Here is an 18140-nt window from a genome sequence, read left to right as displayed (position 1 = left end):
CGTGGCGGCGGAGGACAGGGAGCAGGGCTGGGGTCCTCTGGTGCCCGGCCCACGGCCGCTGAGCCACCTGCGACGGCTCCTCAGATGTCGTTTCCTGGCTAAGACGTTTGGAAAACCTTCTGCTTCTGAATCCCGCGCAAACACCGTAATTCAGCAAACTTCTTCTCTGAGTTGTTCAAGGAGCTTCACTGCGCTCAGAAGGGGAAGGTTGGGCGCATGGAATCGATGAATTCTCTGAGCGCTCTTTTCCTCCTCGTTCCGTTTCATTTGTCAAGTGGAGCTGGGGGGCGTTCCTCTGAGCCCCCGGGGGGCAGCTCCCGGGGGAAGTCTGGACACGGGCGATTTGGGGGTGCTGGATGACACTTGGTTTCTCTTATCATCTTCCTTCTGTTCCCATAATAGACCCCAGTGGCGTCCAGGAAAAGGCCGGCCACCACGGTGTCTTCTCTTGACCCCGACAGTGGCCAGAGGAGAGGGCGTTCCGGCTGAGGGCCGGCCGGTGGGGTCCTACCTGGCCCTGTCAGTGTCTTCGGGCAGCGGGCGTGCTTGTCGTGGGGCGGTGTCACCTGCCGTGCATGCTCCAGGATGCCTTCTTTTTGCCCCCTGCCCTCTGCCCTCTGCCCTCTGCCCTGTGCCCTCTGCAGCTCTGAGCTCCAGCTCAGTCACTGCAAACCCGCTGTTGCCACGGCCCTTCTGCAGGGGACAGAAGGACTGTCCTTCATCACAGACAGCCACTTTCAATTCCTGGCTGCAGCTCAGGGCTGCTGGGGTTGGGGGGTGGGGGGGGGGTGACGGGGGAGTTGGTCACCTGTGTCCTGGCGGGAGAGCAGAGCTGGAGTAACTCCGGCCACTCAGGGCACACGGTTCACCTGTGTCCCGGGAAAGAGCCACCACCGTCGGTCAGAGAAGGCACCGTGTACTCACCACTGTGTTGGCTTTACCGGCTTGGCCGTCCGAGGAGGGACACGGCCACCTCCACCAGAAGGACAGAGGGACACAGACAGGGTGGACACCTCTCAGGCCTGTGCGTGGCCCCCACAGCGGCAGGTCCCAGACTCAGCCTGGGCAAGCACCGCCCGAGGGGCCGCCGATCCACGCAAACAGGGGGCCTCTCTTCGCCCTTTTGTCAACTGCCCCATTAACAGGAAAACCTTTCAGGTGCTCGTGGGGAAACCTGGCCTCCTGCTCCCTGAGCAAACGGGGGTGGCCGAGAGGAACACACTCCAGGGTGGGGCGGCCACGGAGCCCCTGCTCGCTCAGCAGAGAATGAGCCCAGGAAGACCTAACGCCCCTCCCTGCCCGCCGGGTCCCGTGGTCCTGCCACCGCTTCCCCTGGGAGCCCAGCGGTTCCCCACGTGCCTGCCTCTGGGAACGGTCTGCACTTTCAGCTGAGACCACCACCTCTTCTTCGGGGGGCTGGAAAGGCCCTGGGCCCCAGCCCGGCCCTCCACGAGGACAGGCTTGTGATGCACGCATCACTGCCTCGCAGGGACACCTGCCGAGCCGTGCTCGGCCGCTCGCACCCGCCAGGTGTGTGGGTGTCCCCTCGGCAAACACTTGCTGAGGCCCTGTCCCCAGCCTGCCCGCTGGGGCCCCCGGAGGTGAGGGAGCGGCAGTTCCCGGGCTGGGGGCGGTGAGGCAGGCCTAGAGGCAGTTAGCAAACACGCAGAAGTGAGGTGCTGGGGCTGAGGGAAGGGGGTGCCCGTGACCCAGGGGCTCCGAGGAAGGTCATGGGGAAGGTGACGGAGCCCCAGGAGGGCAGACAACTGGGGGGACTGCCCTGGAGCTCTGTGGGAGTCCGATGAGAGGTGGCGGGGGGAAGTCAGGGAGGGCAGGACGGGGAGCGGAGGGAAGGGTGGGGGGGGACTTCTTTTTCGTGAAAAGTACTGCTAGGCACCTGAGAATTCCTTCGTCTCGAGTCTACACTCTTCCCCACTGGGGGTGGCGGGGTCTGAACCAGAGGCAGCGGCGAGGCCCCGTCTGCGAGGCCTGCAGGCCCGCCGGTTTGCGTAGAGAGAAACTCCAAACCTGGGAAGTGTCAGCAGGGTCCTGACCCTGCACCGCAGCTGTGGGGTCGGGCCGGTTGTTACCGGCTGGCAGCCTTGCCCACATTGGCTTGCCTCTCCGCGCCCCCCCACCCCCCTCTGCACCACACGGCTACTGGCTAGTGTGTTGCCTAAAAGTTGGCGACGAAGTTGCAGCTCTGGTGGCTCCACCTCGAATGCGTCACAGTTACCTCCCGAAAACGAAAACGAGGATTTCTGTTTGCACAAGCCGGGCCGCTCACGTGCAGGAACTCTGATGTGGATACAACGTTATTACGCAACCCGAGGTGTATCCAGACGCCCGTCGCTGCCCTAGCCGTGCCCTTCACGGCAGCTTCTCCCCGGCCCAGGACCTGACACAGCGTGCTACCAGCGGCGCTCTTCCGGGCAGGGGCGGGCCGCAGCCGCCTGGCGTGGGCCCCGGGGGACAGAGTCCTTTTCCCTTTCGGTGCCCGGCCGGGCTCCTCCACGCCCCGGATGAACGCCTTGCGGGGCGGGCAGAGGCTGTTTCTTCCCAAAAGCACATCGTCAGTAACTTTCCTGCCCGTGCCCCTGACCTCACTCCCGAGCCTCCCCAGGCACACAGGAAGGGCACAGGGTTTAGGAGCCGAGGGTCAGGACGGCGCTCGGCAGGCAGGACAGACCCCTCAGCTGATGTCACCGGTCTGGGCAGAGGCAGGGAGGGCAGGGACCGGCAGCGACTCGGAGTCCAGTTCAGTCCTGTTCTGGACCCACGTCCTGGGGGATTGTGTCTTCCCAAACCAGTCACCTCCTCGGAGAGGTCCGTGACCTCAGGGGCCGCCCCACCCGTCTCCTCCATCCCGGGACCCCCAGCTCCCAACGGGGACGCCCGGCGTAGGGCGGGTCCCCGTGGTGGCTGTTCGGTGAGGGGGGCCGCCCTGGGGTGCCGGGCGGATGCTGGAGAGAGGCCTCGGGGGGCAGGTGCCGGCTGAGGACGCCCCCCCCCCGCCCGCATGCTGGGGGCTTCGGGACGGAGCGGTGGCCCCACCTCCGGAGCTCGGGGCTGCCGGGCGGGGCTGGCTGTGGGGAGCGGTGGTGGGGCCCCGGCCTGGGTTTGCAGATGGTTTGCTGGGGGGAGCCCAGGGACGCAAGCCGAGGACCCGGCCAAGTGGGTTGGCACTTCTGTGTCCCCCCTCATCCCCCCCGTGCGGAGCCCTCGGGCTGGGCCTTAGTGAGATGGGGTTGCGAGTCCCTGTGACCCCCAGAGAACCCACGGCCTGCTCAAGGAACCCGATGGTGAGCCCTAAGTCCCCGGACAGGGAACAAGAGTGAAGGGGACGACAGGGCGCAGGGCCAGGGAGGGCGCTGAAGGGACAGGCGGGCCCGGGCCTGGGCAGAAGGCTACGCAGGACGGGGCAGAGCAGGGTGCAGAGAGCGAGGAGCGAACAGGGCAGGTGTCGGCACGGGCCAGGGACCTGTGGTCCGGGTGGACGCGCCCTCCTGTCCCCTCACGGCCGGGCAGGCCCTCTGACGTCACCCCGTGCCACCGGTGGCTTTGGGACCACTCCTTCCGAAGCGTGTCGGAAGACCGTGGGGGCCATGGGGGGCTCTTAGGCGAGGGGGCGGGGCAGACGCCCTGCTGGCCGTGTAGCCGTGGTGAAGTCACCTCGTGCTCCGGGGCATCACGTGTGGTCTCATCTGTCAGGTTTCGACAGACGGGTTTCTAATAATGCAGGTGGTGTGGATGGGGGCTCTCGGGAGGCGGCTCCGGTCACCCCAGGGGGCTGGGAGCCTCGGCTCGGCTGTCACACCGACCAGTGCCCAGAGTCCCTCAGGCAGGCCCCCACCTTGGGCCGGACCTCCAGCCACAGAGCGCAAAGGCAGCCTTTGGCCGTGAACTCTAGGAAATGACCAGGCAATCTTGTGTGTCGGGAGAGAGAAAAACCACCCCCTTCCCTAGGATGACAGCAGGGAGCACAGCAGGGTGGGGGCTGGGCCTCTGCGCTGGCCACGCCCTTGGGTCCCCCCGGCCGAGTGGCTGGGTCAGCTGGCCCCGCCGCCGCTTGGACCAGAGTCGTGCTGGGCTCACGCGGCGAGGGAGGCTGTCCCAGAGTCTGTGGGTTCCGCGAAGATCTTGCGCTCGGGCACAAGCAAGGATGCGAGAAATCGTGCACATCCAGATCGGCCAGTGTGGCAACCAGATCGGAGCCAAGGTAAGGAGACTCCCGCTCCCGGTGTGAGCTCCACCGTGGCCCCCGCTGTGCCGCCGACCAAGACACGGCCTCGGTGAGCCGGGCCGACTTCATGTGCTCGCTGGGTATTTGATTATTAATGCCTTTAATGAAAAAGGCACAGGAAACAGCAAAGGCTTACGGGGTTAGTTTGATTCATGGAGTCCCAGGTGTGCGATACACACGTCGACCGTTTTTGCTTCGTCACCTGCAGCCACGAACGTTTCGTGTCTCCAAACAGTAACTGTCTCCGGCTTCCCAAAGTTGGCTGGTGACTTTGGATACCACGCCAGTAAGCTATCTCTCCCTTTTCTCCCCAATTTATGTTACAAAGCTAGAAAAGATCAAGTACTTGCTATTCCATTTAATGTGCAACAGGAAAGCAAAGAGGCAAACCGGAAAGTTTCGTGCACAGTAGCAGAAAGAATTAAAATACTCCCTCTGGAATATAAGTAAGTTTTTCTCCTTCCCCCTTAACACTTTGCCGTGAAGGACCTGGTCAGGTTGGCCAACACTAAAAAAACCCACTGACAGAACTCAACACCTCCAATCCTAATTTTTAAAAGCTTTTATTTATTGATTTTGGAGAGAGAGAGAGGAAGAGGGAGGGCGAGAGAAAGAGAGAAAGAGCAGAGGAGAGAAACATCGATTTGTTCTTCCACTTACCTGTGCATTCATTGTTATGTGCCCTGACCGGGGATCGAACCCACGGCTCAGCCGCACTGGGATGACTAACCTACTGAGCCACCCGGCCAGGGCTCCAGCCCTCATTTTAAGATGACCAGTGCTACAGTATCTGACTGTTCTCATTGCTATTTTAGAATGAATGTTACAGGTATGAACTGTATTAAAACTGTCTTTTAATTTAAAAAGTTGTGGTAAAACACAGCATGAAATTTACCATCTTAACCATGGCAAAGTTTATCACTCAGGGCACTTGGCAAAACTGAAACTGCCCCCTTGACCCTGCTCTCCCCATTCTTCCTCCCTGGGCCCCGGCACCCCCTTCCGACTCCGTCTCTACCCACCTGGCCCCTCCGGGCCCCTCACGTGAGTGGCACCTACGGAATTTGTCCTCTTGTGCCTGGCTCACGCCCCTGAGCGTGATGTCCCCTAGGCGGTCCGCGCTGCAGCCGGTGTCGGAGCTGCCTTCCTGACTTAGGGCTGGGTGACAGCACCCCCCTGGACAGACGGGCCAGTGCTCCGTGCACCCGCGCCTCCACCCACGGGCGCTGGGGTCGCTGCCCACTCCCGGCTGTCCTCCTGATGGAGGCACCTGGGCGAAACCAGCCTCTCAACGCAGGGCTGAGCCCCTGGGGCAGAGGACACCGTCCCTCGGAGGGGGAGGCCGCCCCCCTCCACGCCGGCGATAAGGCGCACAGGGAGGTGGGAGGCCCGAGCCCCCCCGCCCCCCACCCCCCCGGCCCTGAAGTTGGCAGATAACGCGGGCAGAGGACAGCGGGGAGGGGCGTGGCTCCAGACTGATGGGCCTTAGCTCGCTCCAGAGCGGTGTGGCCTGATGGTCAGAGCCCTGGCAACTACTTCCTGCCCTGGTCCCCAAGACCTTGAACTGGTTACATTTAATTCGTGGTGTCGCAGAACTTACATTTATGTATTCTCTCACACCCCCGACGGTGCTGACAACGTACTGTACATAAGACCGTGGCCGGAGCAGAACCGGCATTTGTGAGATGTGTTGCAGGAGAAAGCCCCGGGGGACTGGAGCACAGGCGAACACATTTTCACTGCACTGCACTGCGGGCTTCCAGGCAGTGGAAGGCAGCTGGGGGACTGCTCCTGGGACACGAGCTGGGCACTGAGCCCTGCTGCTGACAACACACACCGTGCACACGGTCGGACGTGTGGTGTGCTTCAGTGAGCCGCGTGTGGTTGTGAACGGTGTGCACACCCGACCCCCCAAACGCACGCGGCCTGACCTGGGCACGGAGGCCCGGTGGTGGGGTCTGGGGAGGCTGCAGGACCACGCACCTCCACGGTGAACTGCGATATCGGGGTGCAGTGAGCCGAGGGCCTGGCCGGTCCCCACACCGGGGCCCAGACGCGACCCGCCTGCAGCACCACGAGGAGAGACGGCAGACACCTTGTCTGCCGGGAACTTCCAATCTGCACCAGCCGCCTCCGCGCGCACGGGAGCCTGGGTTTATCGGGAGCAAAGTCCGGTGCAATAGCATGCACTGCCAGTTCCCTCTGGGAGCTCGGGGTGGGGGTGGGGGCACAGACCGCCGTCCTCGGAGCCGGGGGCGGCGGAGGCAGCAAGGGGACGGCGCCACGGGGGTGGGGACGCGGATGAAAAGGACCGAAAGCGCGTCTGCGGAGGGACAGTCGTGCAGACCCGGGAGAACAGGCCTCGCCCATCTCCCCGCTCAACCCGGGGGCTCGCCGGAGCCGACCCGGCCTTTCCTGGGGGGCCCCCCCGCACGCTGAGCCCCCTCCTCTGCTTTCAGTTCTGGGAGGTGATCGGCGAGGAGCACGGGATCGACGCGGTGGGCAGCTACGGCGGGGACTGCGCCCTGCAGCTGGAGAGGATCAGCGTGTACTACAACGAGGCCCACGGTAGGCGGCACGCCCCGCGCCCAGGGCAGTCGGTGGCCAGCAGCCCCGGGGGGGTGGTCAGGGGGGACCACAAGCGGTCACGGGAGTGACGTCCAGGCAGAGCAGCGGAATCCCGAGTGAGGGTCCCCGAGCCCCGTTCACAGCCGCCGCCGCCGCCGCATGGGGGCACACGTCTCAACATGAGCAGTATCGGCACCAGCCTCCCTTTTTTGGTGTTTAAGTGAAAACCAGAAGCGTTTCCAACAGGGACAGACTCTCTACCATCAGCAGCACAACAGGACAGAACAAAGAAAAAAGGGTTTCTGAGGTGTGTTACAGATTGCAGGGCCAGGATGTAATTTCAAGCTCTTTCTACCAAAGGCACATTTTTCCTTTTCCTTTACACCCCACGTCACACGGTTCTATTCTGATGGAACATTAACTCGCAGAAAAACAACGGTTTGCTGACTCCCCAGTTTCCCGCGCAGGTAAGAAGTACGTGCCCCGAGCCGTCCTGGTGGACCTGGAGCCCGGCACGATGGACAGCATCCGGTCCAGCAGGCTGGGAGCCCTCTTCCAGCCGGACAGCTTCGTCCACGGTAGGTCTCCCGCCTCCGGGGGTGTCCTGTTCCCCGCCCCCCCGCCCCCCGCGTCGGGGCGCCGCGACGGTGACTCCTCTGCCGCAGGCAACTCCGGGGCCGGCAACAACTGGGCCAAGGGCCACTACACGGAGGGCGCGGAGCTGCTGGAGAGCGTGCTGGACGTGGTGCGGGCCGAGAGCGAGGCCTGCGACTGCCTGCAGGGCTTCCAGCTGGTGCACTCGCTGGGCGGCGGCACGGGCTCGGGCATGGGCACGCTGCTGCTGAACAAGATCCGCGAGGAGTACCCCGACCGCATCCTCAACTCCTTCAGCGTCATGCCCTCGCCCAAGGTGTCGGACACGGTGGTGGAGCCCTACAACGCCGTGCTGTCGGTCCACCAGCTCATCGAGAACGCCGACGCCTGCTTCTGCATCGACAACGAGGCGCTCTACGACATCTGCTTCCGCACGCTGAGGCTGACCACGCCCACCTACGGCGACCTCAACCACCTGGTGTCCCTGACCATGAGCGGCATCACCACCTCCCTGCGCTTCCCCGGCCAGCTCAACGCCGACCTGCGCAAGCTGGCCGTGAACATGGTGCCCTTCCCCCGCCTGCACTTCTTCATGCCCGGCTTCGCCCCGCTCACGGCGCAGGGCAGCCAGCAGTACCGGGCCCTGTCGGTGGCGGAGCTCACCCAGCAGATGTTCGACGCCCGCAACACCATGGCCGCCTGCGACCCGCGGCGCGGCCGCTACCTGACGGTGGCCTGCATCTTCCGCGGCAAGATGTCCACCAAGGAGGTGGACGAGCAGCTGCTGGCCGTGCAGACCCGGGACAGCAGCAGCTTCGTGGAGTGGATCCCCAACAACGTCAAGGTGGCCGTCTGCGACATCCCGCCCCGGGGGCTGAACATGGCCGCCACCTTCATCGGCAACAACACGGCCATCCAGGAGCTCTTCACCAGGGTGTCGGAGCACTTCTCGGCCATGTTCCGCCGGAAGGCCTTCGTGCACTGGTACACCGGCGAGGGCATGGACGTCGGCGAGTTCGTGGAGGCCGAGGGCAACGTCCACGACCTGGTGTCCGAGTACCAGCAGTTTCAAGACGCCGGAGCGGCTCTGGAGGAAGATGAAGAGGTCGCGGGCGAGGCCGAAACGGGAGCAGGAAACTCGGCTCCTTGACCGCGAGAGGCGGCGAGCGAGCGCCCGCGGCGGGGCGCCAGGGACAGGCGCGGTCTCTGCGCGCAGGCGCGTCCGGCAGCCACCCCACGCCCGCTCCGCTCACGGCTCACGGCTCCGCCCACCGCACCGCCCGGCCGCTCCTGCTCCTGCTCCCCTGGGACACGGGACCGTGGGCGGGGCCGGGATGCGCCGACAGGCGCCAGGGCCCCCCGCCGGCACTCGTGTTCCGAGCACAGTGTACGCACGCCTTTTAGCAGTAAAGTGAATTCGTGGCAAAGCAGCCCCTTGGTTTGCAGGTGTTTGCCGGGTGGGTGTTCACGGGGCTCGGGGCGTGCGACAGCGCGTGCCTGCGTGGGGAGGGCGTCACCTCGTGGGCGGCAGCGCTGAGACGGGCCTGGACTCCTGGCTCGTGTCCTGGGCTACAAAGACTCTGCGCAGCATCGGACCTTTCTGGTGCTCGCTGGCTTCCAGAGCCTTCCCCTCACAGACCTCGGGCCCCAAGCAGCAACCAAACCGACAGGCCAAGCCGGGTCGGCCAGTCCTCCCCCTGAGCTCCGAGGGCCCGGCTCCCCAGCGGCCCACGGGGCGCACGCAGGGTCTTACTCGTGTGGGCCCGGAACCTCACCTCCCGCCTCTGGGTCTGCCCCATGCATCCAGGCTGCCCCCCAGGGGCCTGCCCCCTCCCACGCGGTCACCGCCTCCCACTGGCAGAAAGCAAGTGAGTGGCCACCGCCGCAGTGTCCTTGTCAATCACGGAGGACGCCACTGCATTAGGGAACGTTCACCGTGCACGTGAGTCTGCAGGCACTGACACGCGTGTTGGCGCGATGACACGGCTTTAACCACCCCACAGCGTCAATCTGCTCCCGCCACCACGGGGCCCAGCACGGCACAGGGCAGTGGAGTCACCCGCAGCCCCTTCCGCACAGCTCACCTGTGCCCACAGGACACGTGGCAAGGCCCCCCACCCCCCCACGCAGTCACCACTGGGCCTCACCGCCGGGGACGCCGAATTGCTGGGCACGGGGCCTCGTCCCCTGGCTGGCTCCCCGGTCTGCACCGACCAGGCCGCAGGGAGGGGGGCTCGAAGGAGCCCGTTCTGCGAAGCCTCACCTCGCCTGCGTGCGTCGGGGGAAGGGCCACAACTGTGGGGTGGGGGTGGGGGGTGCGGGGCGTGCAGGTGCTGCCGCGGGCCCCCTGGCAAGCCTTCTGTTTACAAAATGAATCAAAAAAGCTTTAAACACGTCCCACTTGTGGTTCAAGAATCACTAGAAAGAGGGACAGTTAATAAGAAACTGCACCTGCACATTCTTGCTTTGAAGTCCCTAACTTCTCTAGATGCCGAACAGACTTACAACCTGTGCCTGTATGAGAATGTATACACATGCTTCCTCCAGCCCTTTCCTTCTCATGTCTGAACAGGCATCTGCCCTGGCTGCTGGGGCTCGGTGGACTGAGCGCCAGCCTGTGAGCCAAAGGGTCACCAGTTCGATTCCCGGTCAGGGCACGTGCCTGGGCTGCGGGCCAGGTCCTGGGTAGGGGGTGCGCAAGAGGCAACCGCACACTGATGTTCCTCTCCCTTTCTCCCTCCCTCCCCCCTCTAAAATAAATAAACACAATTTTTAAAAAATATAAAAATGCAATGAAATGGGTGCAGAAAGATATAAATCTGAACTTTAAAAAGGAAACACTACGTAACAGGCATGCCAAGGCAAAAAAAAAAGGCCCAAACGAAAGAATGGATCAAAGCTCCAGAAAAAATACAACCAAGCAACGAAGAGAGCCAATCTATCAGATGTACAGTTCAAAGCACTGGTAATCAGGATGCTCACAGAATTGGTTGAATATGGTCACAAACTAGAGAAAATGAAGGCTATAAAAGTGAAATAAAGGAAAATGTACTGGGAACCAACAGTGATGGGAGGGAAACTGGGACTCAGAACAAGAGTGGACCAGAAGGAAGAAAGAAACATCCAACCAGAAAAGAATGAAGAAACAAGAATTCAAAAAAATGCGGAGAGGCTTAGGAACCTCCAGGACATGTTTACACATTCCAACATCCAAATCATAGGGGTACCAGAAGGGGGAGAGAAGAACAACAAGTGGAAAAGTTATTTGAACAAATAATGAAGGAGAATTTCCCCAATCTGACAAAGGAAATAGACTTCCAGGAAGTCCAGGAAGCTCAGAGTGTCCCAAAGAAGTTGGACCCAAGGAGGAACACACCAAGGCACACCATAATTACATTAGCCAAGACTAAAGAGAAGGAGAGAATCCTAAAAGCAGCAAGAGAAAAGGAAAGAGTTAGCTACAAAGGAGTTCCCATAACACAATCAGCTGATTTCTCCAGAGACCTTACAGGCAAGGAGGGGCTGGAAAGAAGTATTCCAAGTAATGAAAAGCAAGGACCGACATCCAAGATGACTCTATCCAGCAAAGCTATCATTTAGAATGGAAGGGCAGATAAAGTGCTTCCCAGATAAGGTCAAGTTAAAGGAGTTCATCATCATCAAGCCCTTATTTTATGAAATGTTAAAGGGACTTATCTAAGAAAAAGATAAAAAATATGAACAGTAAAATGACAACTCACAATTATTAACAACCAAACCTCAAACGAAAACAAAAACAAAGCCAACAACTAGAACAGGAACAGAATCACAGAAATGGAGATCACAGTGGAGGAGTGGAAGGGGAGAGGGGGAAAAGGTACAGAGAATAAGTAGCATGAATGGTAGGCAGAAGACAGACAGGGGGAGGTTAAGAACAGTATAGGAAATATAGAAGCCAAAGAACTTACACGTACGACCCGTGGACATGAACTAAACGGGGAGAATGCGGGTGGGAGAGAGTGTGCAGGGCGGAGGGGAATAGAGGGGGGGAATGGAACAAGTGTAATAGCATAATCAGTAAAATTTTTCTAAAGATATATATACAGAGAGAGACCTCTTACAAATTTATACAAAAACAAAAAATAATTTAACAGGAAAACGTGCAAAAACATATGAATAGGCAATTTGCAGAAAAGTCAAGATCCAAGACCAAATCTATAGAAAACTACTCGAACTCACTCTTTGCTTCCAAACTAGCAAAAACGACCAAGACGACGGATACTTCCTGTGGACAGAAACGTCAAGAAAACGCTCACCAATGTTGGGGGCAGTGAGAGCCGTTCCAGAGACCGCGGGAGCCGTCTGCCAGCACCCACTCCGAAAATACACTGAGGGGGTTCCGACACTGCAGCGTGTTCTGAAAATAAAGAAGTTCGGAAGAACAGGTGCGCACATGTGTTTACTGCACCACTGCTCCCGATGCCAGAGGAGGAAAGGAAAAGAATGTTTATTAACAGGTAACGGCTGAGTGAGGAACGTCGGGTCCACACCGTGGACTGCTGTGGGGCCCCAAAGGAGTGCGTTAGAGCCGCCCTGGCTGAAGGACTTCCTCTATGAGGTTTGGTTAAACCAGAAACCTAGGGAACAGCAAAGGGTCCACACCACGGTACCAGTAATAAAGTGAACAACATCCCCAAATCCTCACGTATTTGCACGCTCACACACGGTTATATGGGCACAGGAGGAAGTGCAGGGGACGTCACCAGGAAAAAAACAAGGGGAAAAAAAAGCACCTCTGTTGATTTACATTACTATAAAGATTTTTCTTTGCCCAACAGTAATCATTAAAGTACAAAGAAACTCAATTTTAAATGGCCCCATTGCTTTATTTCAGACTAAATAATATTCCTTTTCTTGGAGTCTAATCACCCAGACTGATTTAGTTAAAAATAGTCCAAAGTGCATCTCACCAGCCTCCTATTAAAAAAAAGAACAAAACCCCGAATCTAGAAACTGAAACGGACCCGTCCTCTCCGGTTTTGCAGAGCCGGTTTCTTCAGTGGCGTGGTCACTCCGGTGACACCGGTCTCTTGGAGACGGACGCAGCAGAGTCAGAACTTCAGGGCCTGCCCGACGCCTCCACTCCGTGCCCGAGAACTCCGCAAGAACAAGGGGTTCACGACACCCCCGGCACCCCAGACGAGCGACGGAACACGCCCACGCAGACCTGACCCGGGGCCTGGGTGGTCAGGACAGCCCTGCCCGCTGCCCGGAGGGGCGAGGCGCAGAGGGTTCTCGCGGGCATCCTCGAACCCCAGAGCGCGCCTCGAGAACTCCGCGCTGGCAGCGGGCGTCTCCCACTCGGCTCCCGCCATCCTCGCCGGGGCCCCAGCCCTGTCCCTGACTCTCATGTCTGCCTCCCTGACAAAGCACTTCTCTCTGATTACGGGGCTGCCAACGATTCGGCCCTGCGCCCGTCGGCCACTCAGGGCACCAAGAAGGCCCCGCGGCCCGGCGAGTCGCTCACTTCTGAGTGTGAAGCGGCCGGCGCCTCCATCACAGACCACCCAGGGGCCCGGACGTCAGCACGGCGGGCGACACCCTGCACCCCGCTGCCCCCCGGCACCCCGCTGCCGCCCCCGGCGGGCCAGGTGCTGAGACTGAAACACGACCCACCGGTCACGTGTCCGGGGCAGGAGCCGCCTCTGCGAGCACAGGACAGAGACGTCTTCCGGGCCACTCGGCGCTGTGAGTGGCCGTGACAAACGGCTGTTCGCGTAAGTACCGTGATGAGACCCGGGCCCGCGGCCGGTGCACGCGCTGGACCGTGTTTCCGAGCTTCCTGTTCAAGTGTTTCTCTGTCCTCTGAGAACGGTCAAAGTCAAGCAGTTAACTCTGCCGTGGGGTTCCACTCGGCCAAGTGCTTCCAAGTTCCCAAGATCAAACAAAACACTGGCACCGGCCCTGCACCCGTGGACACGACCCTCCACCCGTGGACACGTGACGACGGAACAAACCACCTCGCACGCGCTGCCGGGCAGCAGCCTCGGGTGTAACTGCGACTTGGCCACCCGCGCGACCAGCCGGTCACCGGATGGCTCCACCCCGCGCCGCGTGAGCAACGCCCCCAACGGTGAGGATTCATTTACCCAACGACAGGAGTGGCTTCCTGCGCTTAGACCCCAGCGTTTAGTTTCCCTCTGCGGGCTTTAAGGGCGCGGGAGAGAAATGAACACCCCAATCAAGTGTCTTCCCTCTGACCAAGGTTCAGTGACCATCCTCACTGCGCCTGCCGGCCAGACAGCGCCGCCTGCACAGGGGACACCGGGGGACAAGAGGCTCTCACACGGCTTCTGCGGTTCAAGGACAAGGGGCCACGGGAGCCCGATGACCAAGCCTGACTGTGTCAGTTCACGGCGTGGAAGAGAACTTGCCGTTCTGAGACATTCCAAACTGTCTCTGGATCTCCTTGGTCGCTAGTCGCTACACCCGCTCCTCCCGCCGAGGAGCCCCCGGCGCCCGCGGTCACCCCCGCCCGAAGGGAGCAGCCGAAGGAAGCCAACACCGCCAGCACGAGCGAGCCGCATTCCAGTTTATTGGCCCCGGCCGCCCCCCCCAGGACAGGCGCCCCCCCATGGAGCAGGGCCGCCCTCCACCGGCCGCAGCGCGTGCCCGCACATCTTCGCCTTGGGGACGGGGCGTGTTCAAGCTTCACCCAGCAGCACCTAGGAGGAAAAAAGAAAACGCAAAAGCTGTTAGTCCTCTGTTTCTTAAAAACCCGACGTGAATGGGGAAGGTGAGGAACCCGGGCCCCCCCAGGGCCCAAGCCGAACGGCCGCCTGTTGCCCTGCTAAGGGAACCCAAACACTCGCCTACAACACAGCAACTTTGCCTTTGAAAGACACGGAACCCCCCTGTGCCGCCAGGAGAGCGCTCGGCTCGTTGCTGCGGGAGCCGGACGCTCTCCCCAGCCTGGGGGGTCACAGGGCAAGGGAGCGGGCGCTGCGGAGGCGGGCTGGGGTCTCTGTCCCGGTTAGCTCCTCGCACAGACAGAGCCACCGGCCGCAGAGCCGGGCCTCCGCACTCGGAACTACGAGATTAGACAGAGAGCCCCTAGAAACAGGACCAAATTCAAAACACTGCATTTCCAGACTCATAATAAAATATTTACTAATTCAAAATGAAAATGAAAAGTGCTTAGGGGAGACAGTTCCAATAAGTAAAACTGCTCATAAGCACACGCTGCCAAAGGATTAATATTTATTACGTTTCGCTGCCACTGCAGGCCTGAAGCTTTTCAAAAAGCAAAGCAAGAAAAGTAAATCTGAAAAACATCTCTCTGGTAATTTGCCTTCCTTACCTTTGAAATAACTGTCAAAAAAGTGATTTGGAGATCAAATCACTTCAGCGGTTTGGAGCACAAAAGTCTCACCGACTGTCTCACACAGCATCGAGTGTCACTCCAGGTCGCCAGCACCCTGGAGCGGGGAGAGGGGCCGCGTGCACGGAGAGCACGGCGCCCTCAGCCTGGCGGCGCCCACCTCGGGGTCCTGCAGGTGCTCCTGCGTGACCCTCGGCAGGACCCTGGCCCGTACCTGCAGCCCTTCCGTTCAGGGGGGGGATTCGTGAGAACGTTAGCAGGTGTGGGGGAAACAAAACCACAGAGAACTGTAATTTTTCATGCTCCTGAACTGTTACGTAACTCCAACAGCAATTACGAAAATGAGAGTTTATCCTCCAAATTATTTGACTTTCTGCAAGTGAAACAAGTTTAATTAAAATAAGATGGCTCGCTACTCAGGCACTGCTAAATGAGTTGAAAATCAATGTGCCAATTGCTTCTGCTTGTCAGGGCCCCAAACAACACTCTTTGTTTATGCCACAGGGCTTGTATAACCTGCGTGCTTCGAGTTAGTATCCTACTCACTTCTCCGTGCACTGTTGACCAAAAAGCGGACAAAATTCAACATCGAAAGTACTTAAGGTTTTTTAAAGCATTTAAATAACGAAGATGCAACTCTTCCAAATCAGTCAGAACGTACACATTATTCCTTCTTCACTTTCACAATCTTGACGCTGCTGCCGGCGGTCTTCTCGGCGCTTGCACGGAACTCCGTCTTCAGCGCATCCCGCACGGCCTTCGCACAGATCTGGGAGTACCGGATGTAGCTGGGGGAGAACGGGAGGCGACACGAGTTTAATCACAATGATCCGGCCACACTGGTTGTGCAACTGGTTTCTAAATCACATATTTTAGATTTTATTTATTCATTTCTTTAGAGGAAGGAGGAGGGAGGTAGAAAGAGGGAGAGAAACCTCAATGTGTGGTTGCCTGTCGTGCACCCCAAAATGGGAACCCGGCCCACTCGCAACCCAGGCTTGTGCCCTGACTGGGAATTGAACTGGCAACCCTTTGGTTCACAGGTCAGCGCTCAGTCCACTGAGCCACACCAGCCAGGGCTAAATCATATATTTTAAATTTTGGTTTGATGGTGCATTATTATAGAACTGGATTTAGAAATGTCTTAATGCCAAAGAGAATCCCCACAAAGAAAAAGACTAGGAAGAAATGTACCAGAATCTTGGTGTTAGGATGGGCGGTCTTTGGTTTTTCTACTTTATACTGTTTTTACTCTTTAATGCATATTAATTTAAAATAAAAAAGGCATAGATAGTTTTAAAAAAACCCCACAGGACAGGAAAGAAAATAGACCAAAGTGTTAATGGGGTCTGTAACAGGAGGAATTCTCCCATTTCTCTACTTAAAATTTCTGGTATTATTCTTACAAGTTTTTATAATTAAAAAAGGAAAAAACTATTTTAAATGAAAAGTTCTTCCTCTGATTAAGTATTTAAAGGTTTTCCTGAGAATACTGGATTCTGTTTCACAAGTCTGCCATTAAAAATACTTCCCCATCCATGTTTCCAAATTAAACCAAAACGTCGTCCTCTGAGGACATCATCAATTCTATCAAAGTATCTAACAGCCTGCTTCCTGCTTGGTGGATGGACTCCCATCAACATCTCATTTTGCATAAGATGTCAGCTCACTTTTTACACTTTTTGAAGACAGGAAGGGGGCTGCTGCCTGTTTTCTCATGTTTCAGATTTGGGTTTGTTTGTTTTTTTGGTCCAAGAGGTGGGCGTTCCAATGCCTGCTTCCACTCTTACTAATTGGGTGACCTTCAGGCTGTTCAATCTTTTCAGCTCGTTTATTCACCCAGAGAAACAATAGAATAAAATATACGGATAATTGTACTTGCCCCGCCGGTGGGCGGGAGGAGGAGAGACAAAATGTGAACAGCATGAGTCACCGTGTCCCTCACATAGTAGGTGCTTCATAAATGGAACCCCGTTCCCGGAACTATCCTCCCCCCAATGTTGCAAAACTTTGCGTGACCTCACAAGCCAGGGACACTGGGTTGCTCAGGTGTCTCCCAGGCCCCTACCCACAGAATGCCACCACTAGAAGGTGCTCCTTTTTGCTCAGGCAGGTAGGAAGGTGTGTCACCTGGAGCAAGGCACTATGCTCTCTCGACTGGGTAACAGGTGTAACGGGGAACACAGAAACCTAGACTGCTGCCTTTCCCGTTACACTACATGCTATGTCCTCTAATGGGTGCTGCATTTGCGCTTCCGTGGGCCACGACCACCTGTGCACAGGACTCTCTGCAGGTAAGAGCAACAGGAGTTAATGCAAAATGAAATCAAAACTGTGCACCCTTACGAATGGCCCCATTGTGAAGCTGAAACTATCAGAAGACGCTGACATCTGGGGAGAACTCTCCCCAGTCCTTGCAATTCCCAAGTTTTACATCACTTGACACTTTTACAACTGAGTGTCACCAACAGGGCAAAGGCCCCGGGCGTAGGAACCGCTCTCTCTGGGACAGCGTCGCAGGCGTCGCGCCAGGTGCAGATCTGCACCCCGAGGCAGGCAGGCAGGCAGGCAGGCGGGGGCTCGCGCGCAGAGAACACCCACGAGGACGCCTGCATCCCAGGCTGCGCCCGGCCTCCCCCGCCCGCACGGCCGCCATCTTGGCGCGCTTGCCCGCCGACCCCAGCCGCGTCCGCGTGACCTCCGACCCCGGGCCGCCCTGCGTCCTCCCCGTGCGCCCCTCCCGAGGCCTGGGCCTACCTGAGTCCAGCCTGTCGCCAGTAGGCCACCATAATGTCGCGAGAGGGGACCTGTCGGACCGAATCGCGAGGACGAGTCAATGTCGGCTCAACGCGTGACCCACCGGCCGGAAGGTCAAGCCTGAGAAGCGGAAGGGGCGGGGCTGCAGACCTGCCAATCCTGTCGCCTCGGCCCCGCCCGGCCCAATCGGACAGCCCTGCTGCCCCGCCGCGGAACTCCCGCCTACAGCGCCGAGAGCCAATGGGGGCGCGCCGCTCGGACCACAAGTGCCAATCCCCGGGCGGGCCGGCCGGCCCCACCTGCCGATTGGCTGGGCTGGTGCTCCGATGCTCCCCATAGTACTCAGGCGGGGCAACAAGAGATGTAGTGGAGGGAACTCGAGACCGCGTGGCTTTAGGGGCCGGAGACGCGAAGCCACGACCTAAGGCGGTGTCACGGCGCACCCAATGGGGTCCCGAGGTGACATTAAAGACACCAGACTTGCAGTTAACAGGGCGACGGGCTTAACATCTTCCAGGGCCTTGGAACCACGTGCTGTGTGCCAGGACCCACAGCACAAGAAGGGCCAGGAAGGCTGGGGATACAAACGCAGGGAATCAGGCCGGGGGTTGGGAGACC

At 59.0% G+C, this 18140-nt stretch overlaps 2 protein-coding genes across 4 annotated transcripts; one reads left to right on the top strand and one right to left on the bottom strand.

Moving 5' to 3' along the window:
• Nucleotides 1-4090: 4090 nt before the first annotated feature.
• On the top strand, nucleotides 4091-8835 carry TUBB1 (tubulin beta 1 class VI). 3 transcript variants are annotated; one of them, XM_045833111.1, is made up of 4 exons: nucleotides 4101-4219; nucleotides 4452-4529; nucleotides 6703-6811; nucleotides 7279-8835. In XM_045833111.1, exon 4 carries the CDS (start codon nucleotides 7329-7331, stop codon nucleotides 8553-8555), a length of 1227 nt encoding a protein of 408 aa, XP_045689067.1. In that variant the 5' UTR covers nucleotides 4101-4219; nucleotides 4452-4529; nucleotides 6703-6811; nucleotides 7279-7328; the 3' UTR covers nucleotides 8556-8835. The 3 variants fall into 3 exon arrangements, with proteins under 3 accessions (XP_045689065.1, XP_045689067.1, XP_045689066.1); XM_045833110.1 differs by lacking the exon at nucleotides 4452-4529 and having other exon boundaries at nucleotides 4148-4219; nucleotides 7279-7389; nucleotides 7477-8835; XM_045833109.1 differs by lacking the exon at nucleotides 4452-4529 and having other exon boundaries at nucleotides 4091-4219.
• A 5120-nt stretch (nucleotides 8836-13955) lies between these two features.
• On the bottom strand, nucleotides 13956-17656 carry ATP5F1E (ATP synthase F1 subunit epsilon). Its single transcript, XM_045833257.1, has 3 exons — nucleotides 17523-17656; nucleotides 15427-15553; nucleotides 13956-14109 (listed from the first exon to the last, which is right to left on the bottom strand). Exons 1-2 carry the CDS (start codon nucleotides 17552-17554, stop codon nucleotides 15430-15432), a joined length of 156 nt encoding a protein of 51 aa, XP_045689213.1. The 5' UTR covers nucleotides 17555-17656; the 3' UTR covers nucleotides 13956-14109; nucleotides 15427-15429.
• Between the last annotated feature and the right edge of the window lie 484 nt (nucleotides 17657-18140).

This window comes from Phyllostomus hastatus, unplaced genomic scaffold (genome assembly GCF_019186645.2).
Source record: "Phyllostomus hastatus isolate PE091 unplaced genomic scaffold, TTU_PhHast_1.1 phas_contig_17, whole genome shotgun sequence".
NCBI lineage: Eukaryota > Metazoa > Chordata > Mammalia > Chiroptera > Phyllostomidae > Phyllostomus > Phyllostomus hastatus.
This window is presented reverse-complemented; position numbering and strand designations above follow the sequence as displayed.